At 36.9% G+C, this 20684-nt stretch overlaps 6 protein-coding genes across 7 annotated transcripts in view; 3 read left to right on the top strand and 3 right to left on the bottom strand.

Moving 5' to 3' along the window:
* On the top strand, window positions 7-2071 carry LOC104714129 (protein VTE6, chloroplastic). Its single transcript, XM_010431388.2, has 5 exons — window positions 7-408; window positions 669-922; window positions 1060-1183; window positions 1329-1433; window positions 1718-2071. Exons 1-5 carry the CDS (start codon window positions 130-132, stop codon window positions 1808-1810), a joined length of 855 nt encoding a protein of 284 aa, XP_010429690.2. The 5' UTR covers window positions 7-129; the 3' UTR covers window positions 1811-2071.
* LOC104714128 (mechanosensitive ion channel protein 6-like) lies at window positions 3346-6573 on the top strand. The gene is made up of 5 exons (XM_010431387.2): window positions 3346-5160; window positions 5263-5386; window positions 5466-5759; window positions 5854-6056; window positions 6148-6573. The coding sequence occupies exons 1-5, from the start codon at window positions 3488-3490 to the stop codon at window positions 6455-6457; spliced, it is 2604 nt and encodes an 867-aa protein (XP_010429689.1). The 5' UTR covers window positions 3346-3487; the 3' UTR covers window positions 6458-6573.
* LOC104714127 (B-box zinc finger protein 22) lies at window positions 6793-8543 on the bottom strand. Its single transcript, XM_010431386.2, has 3 exons — window positions 8088-8543; window positions 7477-7899; window positions 6793-7272 (listed from the first exon to the last, which is right to left on the bottom strand). The coding sequence occupies exons 1-3, from the start codon at window positions 8268-8270 to the stop codon at window positions 7009-7011; spliced, it is 870 nt and encodes a 289-aa protein (XP_010429688.1). The 5' UTR covers window positions 8271-8543; the 3' UTR covers window positions 6793-7008.
* On the bottom strand, window positions 9432-11724 carry LOC104714126 (NADH kinase). Its single transcript, XM_010431385.2, has 5 exons — window positions 11529-11724; window positions 10898-11143; window positions 10707-10787; window positions 10408-10559; window positions 9432-10076 (listed from the first exon to the last, which is right to left on the bottom strand). The coding sequence occupies exons 1-5, from the start codon at window positions 11619-11621 to the stop codon at window positions 9692-9694; spliced, it is 957 nt and encodes a 318-aa protein (XP_010429687.1). The 5' UTR covers window positions 11622-11724; the 3' UTR covers window positions 9432-9691.
* LOC104715969 lies at window positions 18896-19557 on the bottom strand. Its single transcript, XM_019230109.1, has 3 exons — window positions 19521-19557; window positions 19047-19209; window positions 18896-19016 (listed from the first exon to the last, which is right to left on the bottom strand). The coding sequence occupies exons 1-3, from the start codon at window positions 19555-19557 to the stop codon at window positions 18926-18928; spliced, it is 291 nt and encodes a 96-aa protein (XP_019085654.1). The 3' UTR covers window positions 18896-18925.
* LOC104714125 (alpha,alpha-trehalose-phosphate synthase [UDP-forming] 1-like) overlaps window positions 19692-20684 on the top strand; it is a 6244-nt gene continuing 5251 nt past the window's right edge. The window contains exons 1-3 of one of the 2 annotated variants that reach the window (XM_019229608.1): window positions 19692-20151; window positions 20336-20433; window positions 20524-20668. In XM_019229608.1, coding sequence (XP_019085153.1) covers window positions 19767-20151; window positions 20336-20433; window positions 20524-20668 — 628 coding nt within the window. In that variant the 5' untranslated portion in view covers window positions 19692-19766. The remainder of the gene's footprint in view (window positions 20152-20335; window positions 20434-20523; window positions 20669-20684) is intronic. The other variant, XM_010431384.2, reaches the window with a different exon arrangement.

The raw sequence follows: 20684 nt of genomic DNA, 5'->3' as shown, positions 1-20684 counted from the left end.
ACTCTACTACTCTTAAATCCTTGTAGATCAGTTTCTTCACCTCCTCTGAGAATCCCAAAACTCTCGGTATTTTCACACGCTAGATCCAGCCGATTCGGACGGTTTAATCTCGAACCCTTTTCAAACGGAATGCTATCGTCGTCGGGAAGCAGAGCCGACGGTGTTACGGTGGCGGCTGCTGCATCGGTGGAAGGAGTGATGACGGAGGCGATGAAGCTGATTCAATCGGCGTCTCCTACTTGGAAATCCGCATTGGCTAACAATTTGTTGATTTTTGTTCTCGGTTCACCGCTTCTTGTTACTGGATTGTCCGCTTCTGGGATCGCCGCCGCGTTTTTGCTCGGTACTCTTACTTGGCGTGCTTATGGCTCTGCTGGTTTCCTCTTAGTCGCTGCTTACTTCGTCATAGTAAGTGCAATTGTTATGAAACTTGATCCGTAAATTTGATCCCCTGACTCTGTTAAACATTTAGAAATCAAAATCACATTCTTCATTGTTATTGAATTTGACATTGAGATCTGATCATGTTCAACTTTGAGATACTTTGTCTTTTACTATACATATATACAAGTTTGCTTAAAAGTTTTAGATTTGTAATATCAGAGCTGGGAAATAGTAGCACTAAATTGTGGGATTGATTCTGGTTTAGATGATTTACAATGTCACAGGGAACAGCGGCAACAAAGGTTAAAATGTCGGAAAAGGAAGCACAAGGCGTGGCAGAGAAGAGAAAAGGTAGAAGAGGACCCCGTAGTGTGATTGGTTCAAGTGCTGCTGGATGTGTCTGTGCTTTTCTTTCAATATATCAAGTTGGAGGACCAGCTTTTTCTCAGCTTTTCCGGCTTGGTTTTGTTTCCAGTTTCTGTACCAAAGTGTCTGACACTGTCTCTAGCGAGTTAGGCAAAGCTTATGGAAAAACAACGTGAGTATTGCTACTGTTATCCGCCTTATCATCTCTTCTGTATTGGTTTGTGTCTGTTTCTTGTTTAAAGTATGTCAAAGACTTGTGAATTATACTGCATGCATTTTCTCCTCTTACTGACTGCTGCAAATTTGCAGGTATTTAGCCACAACATTCAAGATTGTACCAAGAGGAACCGAGGGAGCTATGAGTGTTGAAGGAACATTGGCTGGACTTTTAGCATCATTTTTTCTTGCCTCTGTTGGCTGTTTCCTGGGTCAGGTAATAGAGGTTATCAAATATATTGTTGAGGAATGGAGGCATCTTTGTTATTTGCTCCCAAAAAAAAATCCCGTGTCACTTCGTCTTCATGTTGATAAAGACGCATGATTTGAACGTTTTTTTCTTTTTGATCTCTTGAGCACAGATAACTCCTCCAGAAGCAGCTGTATGTGTACTAGCTTCACAGATCGCCAATCTTGGAGAGAGCATAATAGGTGCATCTTTTCAAGACAAAGAAGGATTCAAATGGGTATGCTCACTCAATGAACTCTTGTTTTTGTTTGATTGCTCTCGCTCTGTCTGCTTAGTCAATGCAATAAGATGATAAGCAGACGAAAATACCGCCACTTCTGGCAGCAAGACCGATATATAAATATATATAACTGGCTTGAGTGGATAATAGATTTCCGTTCCATACAAATTTTTTTAATTTGGTGCAGTTAGTTACCGGCAAAACAAGAATGCAATGATTTCGTTGTTCTCCGTTTACTGTATGTTGTTGACTTACGTTTGTCACCATTTTGCAATGTGTAGCTAAACAATGATGTAGTCAACGTGATCAACATAAGCTTGGGAAGCATTGTGGCGATTTTGATGCAACAGTTTATACTCCAGAATTGGGCCTAAGTAAAAACGATGAGGAGGGCCATGTTTTCTCAGTGAGGTTAGATTTAATCTATTGTTAAACAACAGTATGCATTCTATTATGTGTAAAATACAATCTGTTGTGTGCAATTAGTAGTCCAACATCACAATGAGGGAGATAAAACTTCTGGAACCTTTGTCTTGAAAATGTAAGGAAAAAGCTTGAGAAAAAGGCAACAACAAAGCACCAGTATTAGTTGAGAAAGATAAAAGCTAAGAAGAGTAGTGATTAGTTCGAGAATACATTCCTCTTTTTGTCATTTTTACTATTATGTCGTGGTCCTATCATCTTCTTTTGCAAATATTCTCGACGTTACATAAGATAAAGTGCCTGGTGGCCAGTTTATAATAATAATATAGAAGCCTCAAGAAAAAGATTGAGACTTAACAGGCCTGTTACTTGAGTGTTTTGGAAACATGAAGACAACCTACTATGCGTTGTTTCTACGACGAGCCTGTGGTCCGGGATATGATACGACAGTGGCCCATAGGCCGCGACATCCATCCAATACACAGCTGACAAGTGGCATACGCGCTTCTCAAACGCGTGAATTCTACGGCTGATATTACCGCCGCAAATGTCGCTTTTTTCTTTCCAAAGTCAAATATCCGCCTCACACAACTGAGAGACTTGTGAAGACTGAAGACTCTTTTTCTCTGATATTTGGTAATAGATCAATTTACAGGTTCTATAACATGAATGGGTTTATTGGCTCCACAATTGTAAAAGTTTGTAACTTTCTCATTTCTGGAACTCTCTAGTACCGTAGTTTGAATATAATAAACTACTCCCTCTGTTTCAAAATATAGGATATTTTAAGCAAAACACGCAGATTAAGAAGTCTTTGCTTTTAATAACTGCAACTAATCAGAAACAATACTGCATAATATAAAATACTAAACTAATCTAAAAGTTGTATTGAAATTTGAAAGCATCCTATATTATGAAACAAACAATTTCTCCAAAACATCCTATATTTTGAAACGGAGGGAGTACAAACTAAACACCACTAGAAGCCTTTTAACACTTAAAAAAAATGTATCAAACCACGATACATGTGACGAATGTCCCATCCCCACAAAACCTAACCTCTTAAACAATACCAAAAATGGAATAATCAGATATGGCTAGAGAATCAAACAAAATATGTAAAACGATATCCACAAAAGGAAAACATAAACAAAGGTTAGTTTTGCCAAAAAGTTTGACGAAAAGAAACAAACAAAAAAAAGCCCTATATGGTTCACCCGCCGTGAGCATGTTCCCATCTTCTTCTTCTCGAACTTTGCCAAAGTTTGGTATATCAAAAAAAAATTACTACTAATATTAAGACAGATAGAGAGAGAAGAATTGTGTTTAGAGTTGTGTGTTTCAGCGATTGCCTTACACGCGTCATACTTTAATTAGATAATATTATTTCCTTACTCTCTCTCTTTCTCTCTCTCACATACATTAGTCATAGAGAGTCATCACCAGCTCCTCTCTGATCAAATAAAAGAAAAAGCGTTTTCTCTTCTCTATAGCTTTTCACACAGTTACCCAAAAGTGTTATAATTTTTTTTTTCTTTCTTTCTTTCTAAAATCGGGCGGTGTGTACCGTGTACGCCAAAACCTAAATTTCGCTGGATATTATTCGTTTTTAGAAACGGTGAGCTGTAATGGCCGTTGATTCGGCTGACCGGCGAGAAGTAATCGTCAAAATCGACGGTGACAAAGGAAGCACCGGCGGAGAGACCGTTGGAAGGATTTGGAGAGACGGTAGTTACGATTTCTGGACTGATGGAGAAGGTAACCTCAACAAAGGCCATAATGCTGCTGCTGCTTCCGCCGCGTCTGGTTCCGATAGATCCGCCTCCACGACTGGGGAGCTACACGACGAAGGGTTTGAGTTTCGCCGCGGCGAAGATCCTCCGACGAAGCTAATTGGTCAGTTTCTTCATAAACAGCAAGCTTCTGGTGAGATTTGTCTTGATATGGACCTTAGTATGGACGAGCTTCAGTCCAGAGGTTTGACTCCGGTATCGGAATCTCCGACGTCGGCGAAAGTCCCGCCTCCTACTACTACTACTACTACTAAACCTGACTCCGTGGGAAGACGAGACAGCCGTAACAATAACGATGGTGGTGGAGAAGTTGTCAAGTGTAGTGGAACCGCTCCGGTGCCGAGAAGCTCTAGCAATTTGCTTAAGATGCGGACTAAGTCACGGCTTTCGGATCCACCGACGCCTCAGCTTCCACCTCAACCGGCGGATATGAAATCGGGTCGGATTCCGAAATCGGGGCAGATGAAATCAGGTTTTTTCGGTAAAAGCCCTAAAACTCCAGGGGAGGAAGAAGAGGATGATCCGTTTGCGGAGGAGGATCTGCCGGAAGAGTACAGGAAAGATAAGCTTAGTCTATGGATTGTATTGGAATGGTTGAGTTTGGTTTTGATCATTGCTGGGTTTGTTTGCACTCTTTCAATACGTTTCTTGCATGAGAAGAAAGTGTGGGAACTTGAGCTGTGGAAATGGGAATGTATGGTTTTAGTGTTGATCTGTGGTAGGTTAGTCTCTAGTTGGATCGTTAAGATTGCCGTCTTCTTCATCGAAAGGAACTTTCTTCTCAGGAAAAGAGTTTTGTATTTCGTCTACGGTGTCCGGAAAGCTGTGCAGAATTGCTTATGGTTAGGACTTGTTTTACTCGCTTGGCATTTCTTGTTTGATGAGAAAGTGGCTAAAGCAACAAAGACCATGTCCCTGCGTGTTGTGACTAAGATCTTTGTGTGTTTGTTGGTTGGGTTTTTGTTGTGGCTCGTGAAGACACTGTTGGTCAAAGTTCTTGCTTCCTCGTTCCATATGAGCACTTACTTTGACAGGATTCAAGAGTCTTTGTTTACTCAGTACGTGATTGAGACGCTCTCGGGTCCTCCTTTGATTGAGATACAAAAAAACGAGGAAGAAGAAGAGAGAATCAGTGTTGAGGTTAAGAAGTTTCAGAATCCTGGAGGTGTTGAGATTCAGTCAGGGGCTCAGAAAAGTCCAATGAAGACCGGGAAGAGCCCGTTGATCTCTCGTATTCTATCTAATGGAGGAGGAGGAGGAGGAGGTGGAGGAGGAGACAACAAAGGGATTACGATCGATAGCCTTCATAAGCTGAATCCCAAGAATGTTTCAGCGTGGAAAATGAAGAGGCTGATGAATATAATCCGGAATGGATCACTTACTACCTTGGATGAACAGCTTCAAGATCCAAACTTGGATGATGAGAAAGGGAACCAAATCAGAAGTGAGCTTGAGGCAAAGCTCGCCGCAAGAAAGATCTTTCATAATGTTGCTAAGCCAGGATCAAAGTAAGTAAAATCACTTTTACCTTCTACATACAAAGCCTTTGCCAATATCACAATATGGATACTAACGAGTAGCAATATAATTTGCACAATTTCTTATTTTAGGTTCATCTACGTGAACGACATTATGCGGTTTCTGCCAGATAACGAAGCTTTGAAGACTTTAAGTCTCTTTGAAGGAGCAACTGAGACGAACAGGATCAGCAAATCATCTCTTAAAAACTGGGTGGTAAGCAATCTGGAATGAATGAATTTTTACACTCTTTTTTAACATTTTCGGGTATTAATAGATATATGTGAAAACGTAGGTGAATGCTTTTAGAGAGAGAAGAGCTCTTGCATTGACCTTGAACGACACGAAAACAGCAGTAAACAGGCTTCACAAGATGGTGAATATCGTGGTTGGGATCATCATAATAGTTATTTGGCTTATCATACTTGGAATCACTTCCACCAAATTCCTCGTAGTCATGAGCTCGCAAGTCGTGGTTGTTGCATTCATATTTGGGAACATGTGCAAGATAGTGTTCGAATCCATCATCTACTTGTTTGTTATACACCCGTTTGATGTAGGCGATCGATGTGAAATCGATGGAGTCCAGGTAAATTCAAAAAAACCAATAATAACCTGTAGTAAATAAAACTTCTCATTTTTATTTGTATCGTGTTTTGAATAAAACTCGCTTTTTTGTCCAGATGGTTGTGGAAGAGATGAACATATTGACAACAGTTTTTTTGAGGTTTGATAACCAGAAAGTCGTGTACCCGAACAGTCTTCTGTGGACTAAATCCATTGGAAACTATTACCGTAGTCCTGATATGGGAGATGGAATCGAATTCTCCATCCACATTACTACTCCAGCTGAGAAAATCATCCTCATCAAACAGAGAATCACAAGGTACATTGCAAATTTTGGAATCACAGTTTCAAAAATTTAAATACCTGAATCCTTATGTGTACTCATTACCTTGTAATTATTGTTGTGGTAGTTACATTGATGGGAAGAAGGATCACTGGTATCCGGCGCCGATGATAGTATTCAAAGACATGGAGTCATTGAACAGTGTGAGGATTGCAGTTTGGCCAACACATCGAATGAATCATCAAGACATGGGAGAGAGATGGGTTCGAAGATCTCAGCTTGTTGAAGAGATTGCCAAGATTTGCAGAGAGCTTGACATTGAGTATCGATTGTATCCTCTTGACATCAATGTCAAAAACATGCCCACTTCTACTGTTTTGCCAGTCTCAGACAGACTTCCACCTACATGGACTGCTCCTGCTTCTAGCAGCAACTGAAACTATAGATGAAACGTTTTACATGGTTTGGATCAAGAGGATGTGTTTTTCTCATGTGGCTTTTTGAACTCTACGAATTTAGAACTTAGGAAATGATACTTGATGAGATTACTCCATTGTATAAATTTTGGTTCCTTTAATCTGCATAGTTGTCTGGATCAAGGCGTTTTGGATTTTTTGGTTTATGAATCCAAACACTACAAAATACAAATGGATGGATTAGTGTGAGTGGAACTATCCAGATATAGTGAACAAAACGATTAAGCATCAAGCAAATTATAACAGACACCTAATGAAAGAACACGTTTTCTGATAACTTAGTTAAGCCAAAACGATAATTCAACAATTTAATCTCCTTATAACCTTTCAACCAAATAAACATGTTTCTGAAAACGACCTCTTCTCTGTTTTTTTCAGCTAATGAACAAAGAACATCGACTCTCACAGACCATGTGATCTAAAGTACAGTACAAGTTTCCAAATCATCCATGTGATCTACTGAGAAAGCTGCCGATCTCTTTCCTCAAAACGGCCAGAAGATAGTTGCTTTTTCACCACCGCCGCCGTTTCCCAACCCTTTGTTTCGGGGATGAACCGGTGTAAAGATCTGAAGAAGATATGTCTGGAACAAACACTGAGTGGTGGTGAAATTGCTTATTAGGCCAGTTAAGACCAGAAGCTGTAGGTGGAGACTGAATCTGTGGAACAGCCCATGATGTCTCACCTCCCAAGCAGTTATTGTTATCTTCTGCATCTTCTTCTGCAGATCTCATCATCGAAGAGCTGTCTGAATCTCCTCGTCTACAAGTATCAGCCTGCAACAACAAGTATCAAGCTTTTAGTAATTTTCATATATGAGAATCCAAAAATAGATCAAATCAAAAAGGCCACAAGATCATACTTTCTTTTCACTTACTTCACAAGACTCACTATCTAAAAGCTCAAAGAGACCAACAAAAAGACCTAAATCAATCTTTGATTATATATACAGTACTAATGGGATGTAACTAAAGTGCTACCTTAGATGATCCATTGTTCTCCATGTATTCATAGCTCTGATCAAAGTCGGTAAGCCCAAAAATCTCCTCAATTTGCCACTGAGGAATGCTTCCAGTAGCTGATCCGCTGCTTGCAAAAGGAAGCTTTGTGGAAACTTGATCACTGACTTTACTTTCCGGGAAAACTCCTTGCTGATGAAAGGTCATCATCTTTTGAGGCTCAGGTAAAGACTGAACAAGTGGTTTAGTGTCCATGGTATCATTGGTAGGTGAGGATTTAGCGGAGGGACCAGAAGAGTCTATAGATTCAAGACCAACTTTGATACCAGTGAGAAGAAATCTCTGGTGAGCTGAGACATGAGGATTCACAGTGTGGATTGCAACATCACATTTCCTACATAGTAAAGCTCTATCTTGCAGACAGAAGAAGAATCCAGAAGCTTCCTGTAAGGGATTTTGCACACAAACATACACAGAGAGGACCAATTTAAAAAAATATTTTTATGAGCCTCCCTATCTACACCTAAAAAGATTCAAACTTTAACAAAAAAAATTGAGGATCTAAAACATGGGTGATTTGAAATCAGATCAAAGACTCAGATTAAATGAAAAAAAGAATCGAAAGGTCAGACCTGACAAATGTCACATTTGGGTATGGAAGAGGAAGAGACAGAGAGAGGGACTCTCTGATGTTTACCGGCGAGTTTATTAGCAGCGTGAATCTTCTCATCGCAAGCCCAACACAGAGCAGCCTCGTCGGCGCAACATAGAACCACCGCTTCCGCCGCTTCACAAACGTTGCACTGTATCTTCATCCTCTCTGATCTGATCTTTCTCCTTCCTTTTATCTCCAAATCATCCAAAGACCTTTTCCTTTCTTTTTGGATTGGAAAGATTCAAAATTTCGAGAAAACGAAACTCAATCATAAACAGTGGTTAGAGCATGAAAAGTTTTAAGGAAAAGGGAGGTGACTCTAGTTATCTATCTGTTGCTTGAGGTTTATGGTTTAAGCAACTCTTACGTTTTCTCTCTTCTTCCTTCTGGATTTTTTTCTTTTTTTTAGCCCCCTAGAAAAAAATGTGATTATTTATAAATTTTCTGACTAAAACAAAATTAATTGAAACATATTATAGGATTCTCTAGATAAGTCGTTGTAGGAAAAATATCAATTATACTAATAAAATAATACACAGTGTGCAAATAACATTAAAAAAAAAAAAAAAAGAGGGGCTTCTGTGCGCAATTTAAAAGTGGTGGGGTAAGAATTGGAAATAGTATGGAGGTGTTAAAGGAAGATATTTTATTTAGGCCAATTAGTGAACAATGCGTAGACACGTGGCTGAAACAAGTGTCTTAATTGCAGGAGACCGTCTCTGCTGTGTCAAGGCTGTAATGTTTTTATCAAAAGATCGCATTTTTAAGGTCCCCCAACAACAACAAAAAAAACACAGATTTTTCTTTTACTTTCTGGTTTCTCTATGGGTTTTAACTTAGAAATTTCTCAAACTCGTGCTGAAAATATCTTTTTTTTTTTTTTAAAGTTGTGTGCAGATAAATGAAAGGGATATTGATATGTATGTTCCAAGTAGAATATCTAGTTTCAAACGACTGTGACATTGCCTATTCATTTTGACCACTTTTTTGAAAGAACCTATTTAAAACTTATCTAAGGGATATAAAACTTTTGTCCTGGTTCATGCATCGTAATCTTGTATATGATACGATAACACGATAGCGAAATGTTTATTTCAGAGGAAAAATATCACCATAGTATCAAGGTTATATTAGTCCACGTATGGTTTATGGGTGGAAGAAGTGAAGGATTCGGACCTACATAAGACCAGATTTTTGTTTCCAACAAGACAAGCCATAAACAAAAGTTATTAACATTAATCAATCAAATCATTAATAAGGTCCCATTTTTGAAAAAGATATTTTCCCAAAATCAACAATTTGCACGAGAGATAGGGGAGAATTCTAGATGGTTTTGATATTATTATATCCTTAATATAATTTCATTCAAGAGGTTGAGATACATCCACGTTCTTGGTAGGAGAAAGATTAGCTACTTGAATTAAACTTCTTTGAGCACCAAAGATTCAAAGGAATCAACGAATCTTTCGGACCAAAGAATCTTTTTTACCATATCTATAGACAAGTGGGCTAAAAAAAGGGCTCTTTTAATGTCTACCAAACTTTAACTTTATGAACAGATCTACCATCGTACCAATTCTTCTAGTACCTTGATCTGATCTGAGAAATGCCGTGAGCCAAGAAAACATTTAAGACCGGTGCATCTGATGATATCTCGATTGTATCTCCGAGCTGCACGTTGTGGCGAACCTGACAACCATCAATGTAGATTGTCCCATGGTCTGAATACCAGTTAACCTCCATTAGTTGGTCCGGTTTGAAGGCCGAATGCATTAGAGAAGCGGTTAAACCTGGAGAGATTGGCTCTCTGACCATAAACTGTAGATCACGAGACAATATTGGCATCACGAACCCACCTGCTGACTGCATTGCTGCAGTTGAGCCAGCAGCTGTGCAGACTCTTAGACCGCTTGAGCGGCAGTTCACTGTCTTATTATGACGGGTCTCACCATCTTTGTTCTTAATCCTGCACACATTGTAGAGAACAGAACACTGACTAATAAGTGTTGGATTTGGATATTCATAGGGATGTCCAACAGTTAAACCGAACCGAAGAAAAGATCAACCAATTCGGTTTTGTTTGTTTTTCAAGGTGTAACCCTCTCAATCTGAAGAAGATTAAATCCTTTTCTTTGAAAAATCATTCAAGTATAGGTTTAGTTTCTAAAACACCAACACCATAAATCGATGATAGTGCGTATAACAACTCTAACCAAATGAACAAACAAGGATCATGTCTACCCAAGCAATCAGGTCTAAAAGAATGCCTTTTTTTTTTTTAATTGGGGAGCTCTTACTTGAATGAGAACCTTGAAACCGCGGCAGGGCATGGGTGTGCAATCAAAACGTCATTAAGTGCGTGTGAAAGAAGAGGTTCTGAATTTAACTTGAGTGATATTCTCGATACTTTTGAAGGAATCACTCTGCCAAACAAAATGTCATCCAGCACCTGTGAAGAAATAATAGCTGAAATGTTCAAACCAAAATATTGCCTAGTCACTGAATTTTCTCTAAGGAGTAAGGATCAAAATGAGACCAGTATGACAAGAGCATAAATGGGCTGCCTTACTTTCTATATCTCTGATTTTTACTTTACCTGTTCAAAATTCTCAACTGTTGCAGCACAAAGATGACCAGTACTTCTACTAGCGTCAAACTGATCACTCAGTTCTTCTACCTATAATTTATAATAACAACAAAGCTTAGCTACTTTTTCACATTCTTTATAAAAATAGAAACATCGTAACAGGAGATATCAGAGAAGTTGGGTTGGGCTACAAAAACCACCTCGTGAGCTTGAGTAGGATCAGAATTGACTCCTAGAACCGGAACAGAATCATCGATGAAATGACTGGCATGCAAGAGGGTACCATCTCCACCCACGGTGATAACCATATCCACATCACGAATGGGATGCGCTAAGTCATTACGCGAAATAGGTTTCCATTCGACTGGCTTCTTACTTAGTATTTCCTGACAAAAATTTATAGCATTCTTGTGTACTTTGCACCTGCTTTCTAGATATTTCAGAACCTGTTAAAACAAAACAAAAAAAAAAAATCCCATTTTTATTAGAAGCCATGAGAAACTAAAACTAGAGCAATAAACAAACAACAATAGTTTTCGAAGTCCAAAGGCTAAACATTTCATATCTGCAGTTTGAAGTAAACGCTGCAGATATGAATTTCAAATTCCAACATTATATATTTGTGTAGATGATAAAAGAAGAAACTAATATGTTCGCAGTTAACACATAGGTAACAGCCAAAATTGGTTCCTTTTTCACGTAAATGTCAACGATTCTATCTTATCTCTCTTGGGAATTTTGTCGAACACCTTCAATACCTTCAATACGTAACGAAACAAACATGATTCGGGGTTTCAAAATTGAGATGAGACGCATTGGGGAATAAATTACCTGAGGGTTTTTGATGAGCGATGCACCTTCAGTTTGGAGGAATGGGTACGGATCAATCGGTTTCAATAGTAGCAGAAGCTTCCTGATCGCCATTCTCGTTGAATCTATCTCTCTCTCTCTCTCTCTTCCTCTCGGCGCCGCGCTCACCGGACGGACTGGAGCAAACCACGTTTGGAAATATTCGACAAGTCTCTCCAGCAAACCCTCTGTATCGCTCAGAGGGTCCTTCCCTTGTGAAAATAGTCCAAATGTCTCGTCGTGCCCAACAAAAATCCTACCAAACTGGGCCTAGGTACAAAATAAGCCCAACTAAAAACTATCCTATATTAATTGGCCTAACTACATTGGTTCTATAATTGGACTTATATATAGTTCCGGATTAAGCTCATCTGCTTGTTAATCTTGTTTCTCAACTTTATGCTGCTTTTTAAATGTATTTTCAGCTTTGAACATCAAGTTAATTTTTTTAAACTATCGTAGTCGAATAATCAAGGGATTTTTTTCTTTTTCTTTTGCAAGAAATACATTTTTTTACCATGTCAGACCATCCCCAAATCACTTTTGGACACTATGTATAATGTAAAGATATATTTTGTGAGTTACATTTAATTTAAAAAACATAAGTTATATGGATATTGTTCTTAGATCTTTTTTTTTTTTTTTTTGTCTTTATATACATAAGATCCTAATAGTCTTTATTGGAGATCATGTTCTAGATGCAATACATATTTCACTTTATATGGTAGACGGTCCTAACCGGTCCCATGTCCAACCCTAAGTGGAACTATTCCGATCGTACCACGGTCCTCAAACGTCTCGCCTAATGGGAACAACGCTTAGTAGGATCAGATCCTCCCGTATCGAGCGCAATCCTTTAAAGATTGTCCGGTCTAGAATCTAATCAGAAGTGGGGTTAGCTTTTTGAGATCATACCGACCGGACCGGTTATGCTCCACGTGTGGGTAATAATTGTGGTACTGCTTATAAATGTAGTGGCCAACAACAGAAGCTATGAATTTGTCCTCGAAATATCGGCATTCACGTGATTTTTTTTTTTTGTCTTTCATTTGGCCAAATTTAGTAACCTATTTTATATATTGTACGAGCTCTCTAATTGAAACAACCTAAGACATATCTTACAATTTTCTCCACATATTTTTTTTTTTTGAATGGTGACAAAATGGGACGAAATTAAATAATGTTATACAACATAAGAAAGCAAGCCACCAAACATAATACAGACAAATTATGGTGGATTGTACAAGAACGCATACCCTTAAAATATAAAAGGTAAATATTGTAAATAGGCTTCACATAGAAAAATGTTGTATCTTTTTACTGAATATTAGGTATAACACTATTAACGAATCTCATCTGTCCGATAAAAAAATAAAAACTCCAGAAGCTGGCAAGCAATATCATCTTTTCGTTTTTATCAAATAAAAGAAAAAAAAGGAGGCAAAAAAAGTTGCAAGAACTAGAGTAATAATTTAAAGCTAAACACTACGTGCATGAAAAGATCAAACTACAAAGAGTGACCATTCTCTAATCTTTATCTTTTAGCGAGTGGGGTACAATCTCGACATCGATTGGCCCATCAGTATTAGAATTTAGATCACTAATCAAAGCATTTGCAATCACATGTTTTTCCATCACGTTGTTAAATCCAACAACAAAGCTCAATTTTAAATTAGTTGACCAAACACCAAAAAAATAATAAAAATTATGGAGTTGAATTAATTGACCAAACTCATAATTGCATTTATAAAAAAATTAAAAATCACGAAACATTAGCGTTGTCAAATAGCAAATCTGGACAAAAAGTGAATTTAAACAAACCAAATCATTAGGTTTTTCACTCCTGTCGTTATTTTGTTTAGACCATATACATTCTGCATAACTAATTAAGGAAAAAGTTATTACTGTTTAAACTTTAAATCTTAGATCTGCAAAGTACTACTAATATAGCTACTAGTTTCCTAGACTAAAATAGTGCTTGAATATAATTTGAAGAGCTTAATTTAAAAAGAATACACAAATTAGTGCACTGACAACGGCGAAACCACTGGCAATATCTTAACTCTCAAGTTAGAGAAATGTAGATCTTAAAGCAATAAAAAGAAAAGGTCGTCGACAACAAAAGCCATAAAAAATGTTAATTAAGAAAGGCGAATAAAAAGTTTAGCAAAAAGTTAGTAAGTTACCCATGCGACCACGAGAAGCATCTCTAATTTATTACAGTATTTCGTAACTTAGTAGAATCCCATGGAAAAGAAGAAAGATTTCTAAGCACTTTACAAGTTGCAGCCTTTGTAAAAGATTCGATCATTCTTGTAGATTATTTTAATTGACGACGATCTAATCTCAGTCATCTGAAAATGGAATTTTCATCTGCAACACGTTGACGCAAACAGATTTTATTAAAATATACTATATTATAAAACGAATATATAAAACCGTATAATAATTAACATGAATAACAGTAAGAGTTAGTCGTATTTAAAAAAAAAAAACGATGAGTTGGTATACTTGATAAAATTATATGCGATGAGTCAGATGATACCCATGAAGTAAAAAAGTTATACGCTGACGTAAAGGTCCTCTCGTCGTGGTCTCTCATGCTGCCAATCAAATTTATTCTATAATTGCATATAATAATTTTCCATTAGATTAAGCGCTTTTGGCCATAAGAAAAGGGTATTATATAATGCTATATATAATGCTAACACTTGCAATATTTTTTTAAAAAACAGTTTCTAAAGGATGTTTACTGTTTTTGATAGCTCTAAATTATAACTAGAGTTTGATTAACAAAAAGATTAGAACTTTCAAATTTCAGTTAGGATATAGGCTTTGAATGGAAAAAGCATATCATGCAGTGCAGATCAAGTGGTTCAAACAGATCAAGCAGAATTAAAGTAGATCAAATATTTGGCTGTTCAAGTGCAGATCAAGGGTGAACAACATCAAAAAAGCTGTAGACCAGATCTGCATGTATTTCTCCTGCTTTTGCCACAAAAAGACAAAAAAAATATGAACTGCACACAGTTCATCTGCAATAATTTTTAAAAATAAAAAAGTTCTTGAATGGTGACTTAATGATAGGAGAACTGCTTTACAGGGTGATCTGCTTTTTTTTTCTGTCTTCCCATTCAAAGCCATATATGTTTTACAAGCATAAAAACACTAATTTGGAAATTTGAATTTGAGAGAGTCTATGTTGTTGTGAGTGGTTAAACATAAAACTAACTGCATGAGCAGAGAGAGAGAGAGAGAGTTGATTAGCATGATGATGGTTTCAATGTCCAATGTCCACTACTCACCACGAAGTCAGTCTCTGATGAGCTCGAAGTCCCATGTTAAAAAAGTAGGTAGTGTGTGTGATGTTAGACTGATAACTAACTGCAACTGGAAGGATTTTTTTTACCAAATACTGTAGTAGTTTTTCTTTATAGTAAAATTATCTTGTGGTAAGCTAAGGTTGATGATTATATCACAGAGAGAAGGAAGAGTCGATGGAACCTTAACATATATTGGTCTCGCTCTATATATCTAAGCTAGCTATAGCTGCATGATAAATCTTTCAACGAGTAAACCAATAGAAGTAGTGTGTTCAATTTTATGAAAACAGAAGAAAATAGTTGTATAGAAGAAAAAAAACAGCCTTTATTAGTGTATAATTAAGGAATTGGGAGTCGTCAGCAATAATATTAGTATTTTCTTCGTTTTAAAATATTGAATATTTTAGTTTAAACACGCATATTAAGGAAAAATTACTTTTATACAGTTTAACCAATCATAAACAAGACTGCATAATATAAAATATAAAATTAATCTAAAAGTTACATAAAAAATTGTAAACATCCTATATTGTGAAACAAAAATACTTATCTAAACATCCTATGAAACGGAGAGAGTATTATTTTGGATTTGATATATTGGGGGTAACTTTTGGTGGTGAGTGGGGGATGATGAGAGAGAGAGATATATTGACTCCTTTTTTTTTTTTTAATATTTGGAATTTTTAAAAGGGGGGGGCAAAGGCGGGGGGGAAAATAAGGGGGAACAAATTCCCTCCAAATGATTGGGCCATAAACCACACAGACAGGCTTAAGGCTCTCTCTGCTCTATTTCTTCTTCTACTCCATAAACCCTACTACTTACTACTTCTACACTCTTCTTCTTATTTCTTTGTTCATCGATCTCTCTGATCGCTCTCAAACGTGGCTTTTGTCATAGTTCGTTCATTCGTTCGTTCGTCGATCCTCTCTGATCTCAGCCGCCCGCCGCTTCGTATATTTTTAGGTTAGTATTCGTTTTCTCTCATCTCATCGTTTTCTCGTTAGATTCCCCCTGTTTTTTTTTTTTTTTTTGAGAGCTCTTTCTCCTGTGAATTCGTCTTCTTATTTTCAATTCGCTGCGATTGATTTAGGTTTTCGTTTTTTGATCGTCGATTTGATTTTTTTTTTTTTGGTTTTCCACCCTCTGATCAATCGTTTGATTTGCCTATGTTTTGAAACGGTTCTTCTAGATTCGGAATTGTTTATCTTAGGAGGTTTCCTCGTAGCTTTTTTTTTTTTTTTATTTGGTTTGATCTCTGATTCAAATCAAAATTATATATATATCTAGTTGATTTTATTAATTATATATATGATTCGATTGCTCTGTTTCAATAAGTTTTTAGGTTAAGAAATCAAATCACATCACCAACTTATATATCTCCTCTATTTTTTGTTTGTTTGTTTGTTTGTTTGTTGGGATCCTACCGTATAATATAAAATTATTAGTCATGAAGTCATGATCTAACTAAGAAATTAGTTCCCACATACTAACAGGTCTAACGCGTTAACAGATCCAAAAATTAGATTAGATTATTAGCTAGTACAAGGTGATCTTATTTTTCCTTTGTTTACAAATCTCTTGGATGATTAATTTTATTTTATTTTATTTTAAGGATGGTTTCTGTTTCAAGATCCTAAAAGGGATAACAATGATGATGATTATCAGTGTTGGTGGTTGAGAGTTAATTGGATAATATCTCTCGTTTTTATAGAATTGATCAGCACTAACAAAGTAAGTAGTAATTTTGATTGTTAACTTTTTCATTGATCTCCCAATTAATACTTCCTAATTAAACAAAATCACTATTCGTAGTACTAGTATCTTTTTTTTTTTTAAGTGATTTATGTGTAGGTTTCATCTTTTTTTCAAAAGAGATATTTTTTTTTCTTTCTTTTTTTGCTTCTCAAATTTAGAAGAGATCTTTGGTGGGGTCCTAGTGATTGTGGATTCTGTGCCTACTTGAATGAGAGTCACTGCAGTCTTCACGGGAAAAAGCAATTCCCTATCTTAATAAGTATTCTCTCATCATCTCTCTTAAATTTTTGAATTTGGTTGAAACAGTGCCACTTGGTTACATTATAGTCTTTAGATGTTTACAACAGATGATCATGCAAGGTGTAAGTTATACTATATTATTGTTGCCTTGCCTTGTCATGGGAGGAGTTTTCTTTCTTGTGTGTGTGTGTGTGTTTGTTTTATTTATTTCACAACTCACATGTTTTGTGGGGTTATAAAACTCCAACTTATAATATTTAGAAATAACAACAGGACATATAGGCAAAGCAAAAGTGAGAGAGAGAGAGCAAATCGTATAACTCTCTTTTTTTTTGCTTTGGGCATAAAATATATATATGATGCTTAGATTTGCTGTCTTTAACTAGGTGGACCACATAGTTTTCTTATACTTTCCTTTTCATCGCCTTTTCTTTACCGACACATACAATTGGACGCATCATATGTTGTCCATGCATACATGATCCACTTCCACACACAGTGTATTAAAACACCTTAAAAGTCTTCTTCTTCTACCATATACAACTAATTTATACAAGGAACATCCTGTCCTCCTCATGCTTGTTGTTGTCTTGGGAAATCATGTGTCTGTTTTAATATGTAAAAAAAAAAAAAAAAAAAAAAAGTCAACCCTCTAAAACAGTAAAACTATTTCTTAGTTACAAGAAAATTTTCATCCCGACAAGAAAGACATTGAATTGAGATGGATGTTGAAGCCCTTTAATTTCTTAGTGTACCATTTTCTAACGTTCGTATCATTCAAAAGTTTGAATTATATCTGCAAGAGAGTGTGTTTTAATTAAGAAAGTCAGTTGTCTGTTTTACCCCATTTTTATTTTATGCAAAAGTCACATATTATAGGGTCGTCACTACTAGTACTGCTTTTGGAAAGAAAAGAAACATTTTCTGTCTTTCTGACTTTAAAGCATCTGATTCTCTTTTAGTTACTAAACAAGAGTTTTGCTTCACAGTCTCTTCCTTGGAGGAAAAAAATAAGGTTAGTTGAATTGTATATTTTATACAGTGTCTTTGGGGCAACAGTATACAAAACACTAGTCCTCCTTTTGCATAATTTGATTTGACTCTCTCTACTGTTTTAGTGGTTCAAACTTCAAAGCTAGAATGAATATTATATTGGGGGTTTAACTGATCTTGTTTTACACGTGCATATGACATTGTCGCTAGCAGCTCTTGTTTTCCACCCTCTCTGTTCAGAGTTCAGAAGACTTTTTCTTTTGGGTTATAATAAAACTTCAGAGCAAGTAGCCAAGTACTTTGCTCAACGGTTACATCTTACTAAATTAGGGGAGGGTGAAAATTGTCCTTAAGTGTTTTATTTTCTTGGTCTATAGAATAATTTCTATATCTAGTAAAAAGAAAGAAACAGAATTTCATGAAAATCAAATCTAGCGTCAGCTTCGGGGGAGTGAGAGATGGGTCAATTTCAGCCTTAAAACTCTTATTTTAATGTCATAAACTAAATTACTTTTCTCGTTGGTTGCAATTTGCAAAAGAAAAGAAAAAAGTTTGGGTAGGAAGAGAGGAGCGGCTCCAGGATCCGGATAGACGAGTGGACCACAATTTGCAAAAGAAAAGAAAAAAGTTTGGGTAGGAAGAGAGGAGCGGCTCCAGGATCCGGATAGACGAGTGGACCCATATAATATGTATGTAAACAAGTTGGTCCATCTATCTATATAAAGTATGAGAAGACAGAACCCCCGTGATTACTAAGGATTACGTCATCTCGACTTTTTAGTAATCACAAACCAAAAAAAAAAAGATTAATAACAAAAAAAAGACATCTTCTCACAATTATAATAATATCCCCCGTGATTGCGAAGTGTGTGTGTGTGTGGTGTGGTGGTCTCTCTCCGTCCCCAAATCTCCGGGCGATTTTTATCATTGCGCCTAAATAATTTACACGGCTGTGTTTATATAAACTAACTCAACACGAAATTGTAGGTTTTCGAGGATTTTTCTTTTCGAGTTAGGGTGCTGTGGTGAGGAAAATAAATAAATTAAAAGTATTGTCTCTTTGTTTTTTAATTTGGATGTGTGAAAACTTGCATGGCTGAGAAGGCTCTGTGTAGTCTGTAAAGCTTACACGAGGATTTTGTTGCTCCCCTCCTCCTCCTTCCCTAATATCTCATTCATTCATTCATTCATTCTCTCTCTCTCTCTCTATTGATAATAATAATGTCACTCACACACCCGTTTCCCTTTCGCCTTCTCTCTGTCTGTTTTCCATCTTTCTTTTTTGTTTTGGCTTTATTTACTTGCCCATCATCTCGATGATTACGACATGAAACCCACCACCTCAATATTACTCAATTCTTCACATTATCATCTTAATTTTCTTTCTTGAATTCTGTCTGTCCCAATACACACTGTCTTGCTCTTGTCTTCAGGTGCCCTTTTCCTCTTTTCTTTTTCTCTAGCTGCTTAAAGTATTTCTGCTTTTGTATTCTTGTAAATCCGTTTCTTGTGATTCATTCTTATGCTCTAATCCTTGGCCTGTTTAGGATCCTTAATTTTTCTCTTTGTTATCATCTTCAGTGTTTGACACCTATCTTGTGTTTTTTCTTTTTTCTTCCCTCTTTTTCAATAACCTTTAGATGCTTATTCCTTGGCCTGAACTCAAGTGATTCCAGTCTATGGTGATAGACAACGACATTTCAATTTCTTCTCTTTTTTCTTTCTTTCTTTTTTTCTTTCTTTCTTTCTTTGTCTATAATGTTGTATATCTGCTTTACTTGACACTTGGTTTATGTTGTTGTCTGATCTGCTTTTACAACTAAATAAATGCAGGTTCCAGTCGTTTCTTGGAGTGTGCATAACTTGAAACTGGTGTTTTTTTTTTTGGTTCTGTTTTCTTGTAAGCGTATGCCTGGAAATAAGTACAACTGCAGTTCTTCTCATATCCCACTCTCTCGAACCGAACGGCTCTTGAGAGACAGAGAGCTCCGAGAGAAGAGGAAGAGCAACCGAGCTCGTAATCCTAATGATGTTGTTGGCAGTTCCGACAACTCTGAGAACGACCTGCGTTTAGAAGGCGACACTTCAACCAGGCAATATGTTGAACAGTACTTGGAAGGTGCTGCTGCTGCAAGGGCACACGATGATGCCTGTGAGAGGCAAGAAGCTAGGCCTTATAACAGGCAACGCCTACTTGTTGTTGCTAACAGGCTCCCAGTTTCCGCGGTCAGAAGAGGTGAAGATTCATGGTCTCTCGAGATCAGTGCTGGTGGTCTAGTTAGTGCTCTCTTAGGTATATCTCTCTCTCTTTTTCCTTGACTTCTTTTTCATTTCTCAAATTACTGACTTAGTATCCAAATCAGCATTCATCATATGCAGTTATGAACAAAACATTGAAGGAGGTTTTAGTTGTTCATTTTATGAAGTCTTTGCTCGATTTATTAGTAAGCTGACATTAAATTTATGATCTTGTGAAGGTGTAAAGGAATTTGAAGCCAGATGGATTGGATGGGCTGGAGTTAATGTGCCTGATGAAGTTGGGCAGAAGGCACTTACCAAAGCTTTGGCTGAAAAGGTACAGAGTATCTCTTCCTCATGTTGCTGCCAATGATAATGTATTCATTCCCCGCCTGGATCATTGACTATGTCATTTGATTTTTTGCAGAGGTGTATACCTGTGTTTCTTGATGAAGAGATTGTTCATCAGTACTACAATGGTTATTGCAACAATATTCTGTGGCCTCTGTTTCACTACCTTGGACTTCCACAAGAAGATCGTCTTGCCACAACAAGAAGTTTCCAGTCTCAATTTGCTGCATACAAAAA

The sequence above is a fragment of the Camelina sativa genome, chromosome 9 (genome assembly GCF_000633955.1).
Source record: "Camelina sativa cultivar DH55 chromosome 9, Cs, whole genome shotgun sequence".
Taxonomy (NCBI): domain Eukaryota; kingdom Viridiplantae; phylum Streptophyta; class Magnoliopsida; order Brassicales; family Brassicaceae; genus Camelina; species Camelina sativa.
Note: the sequence above shows the minus strand (reverse complement) of the source record. Positions and strands in the feature narration are given on the sequence as shown.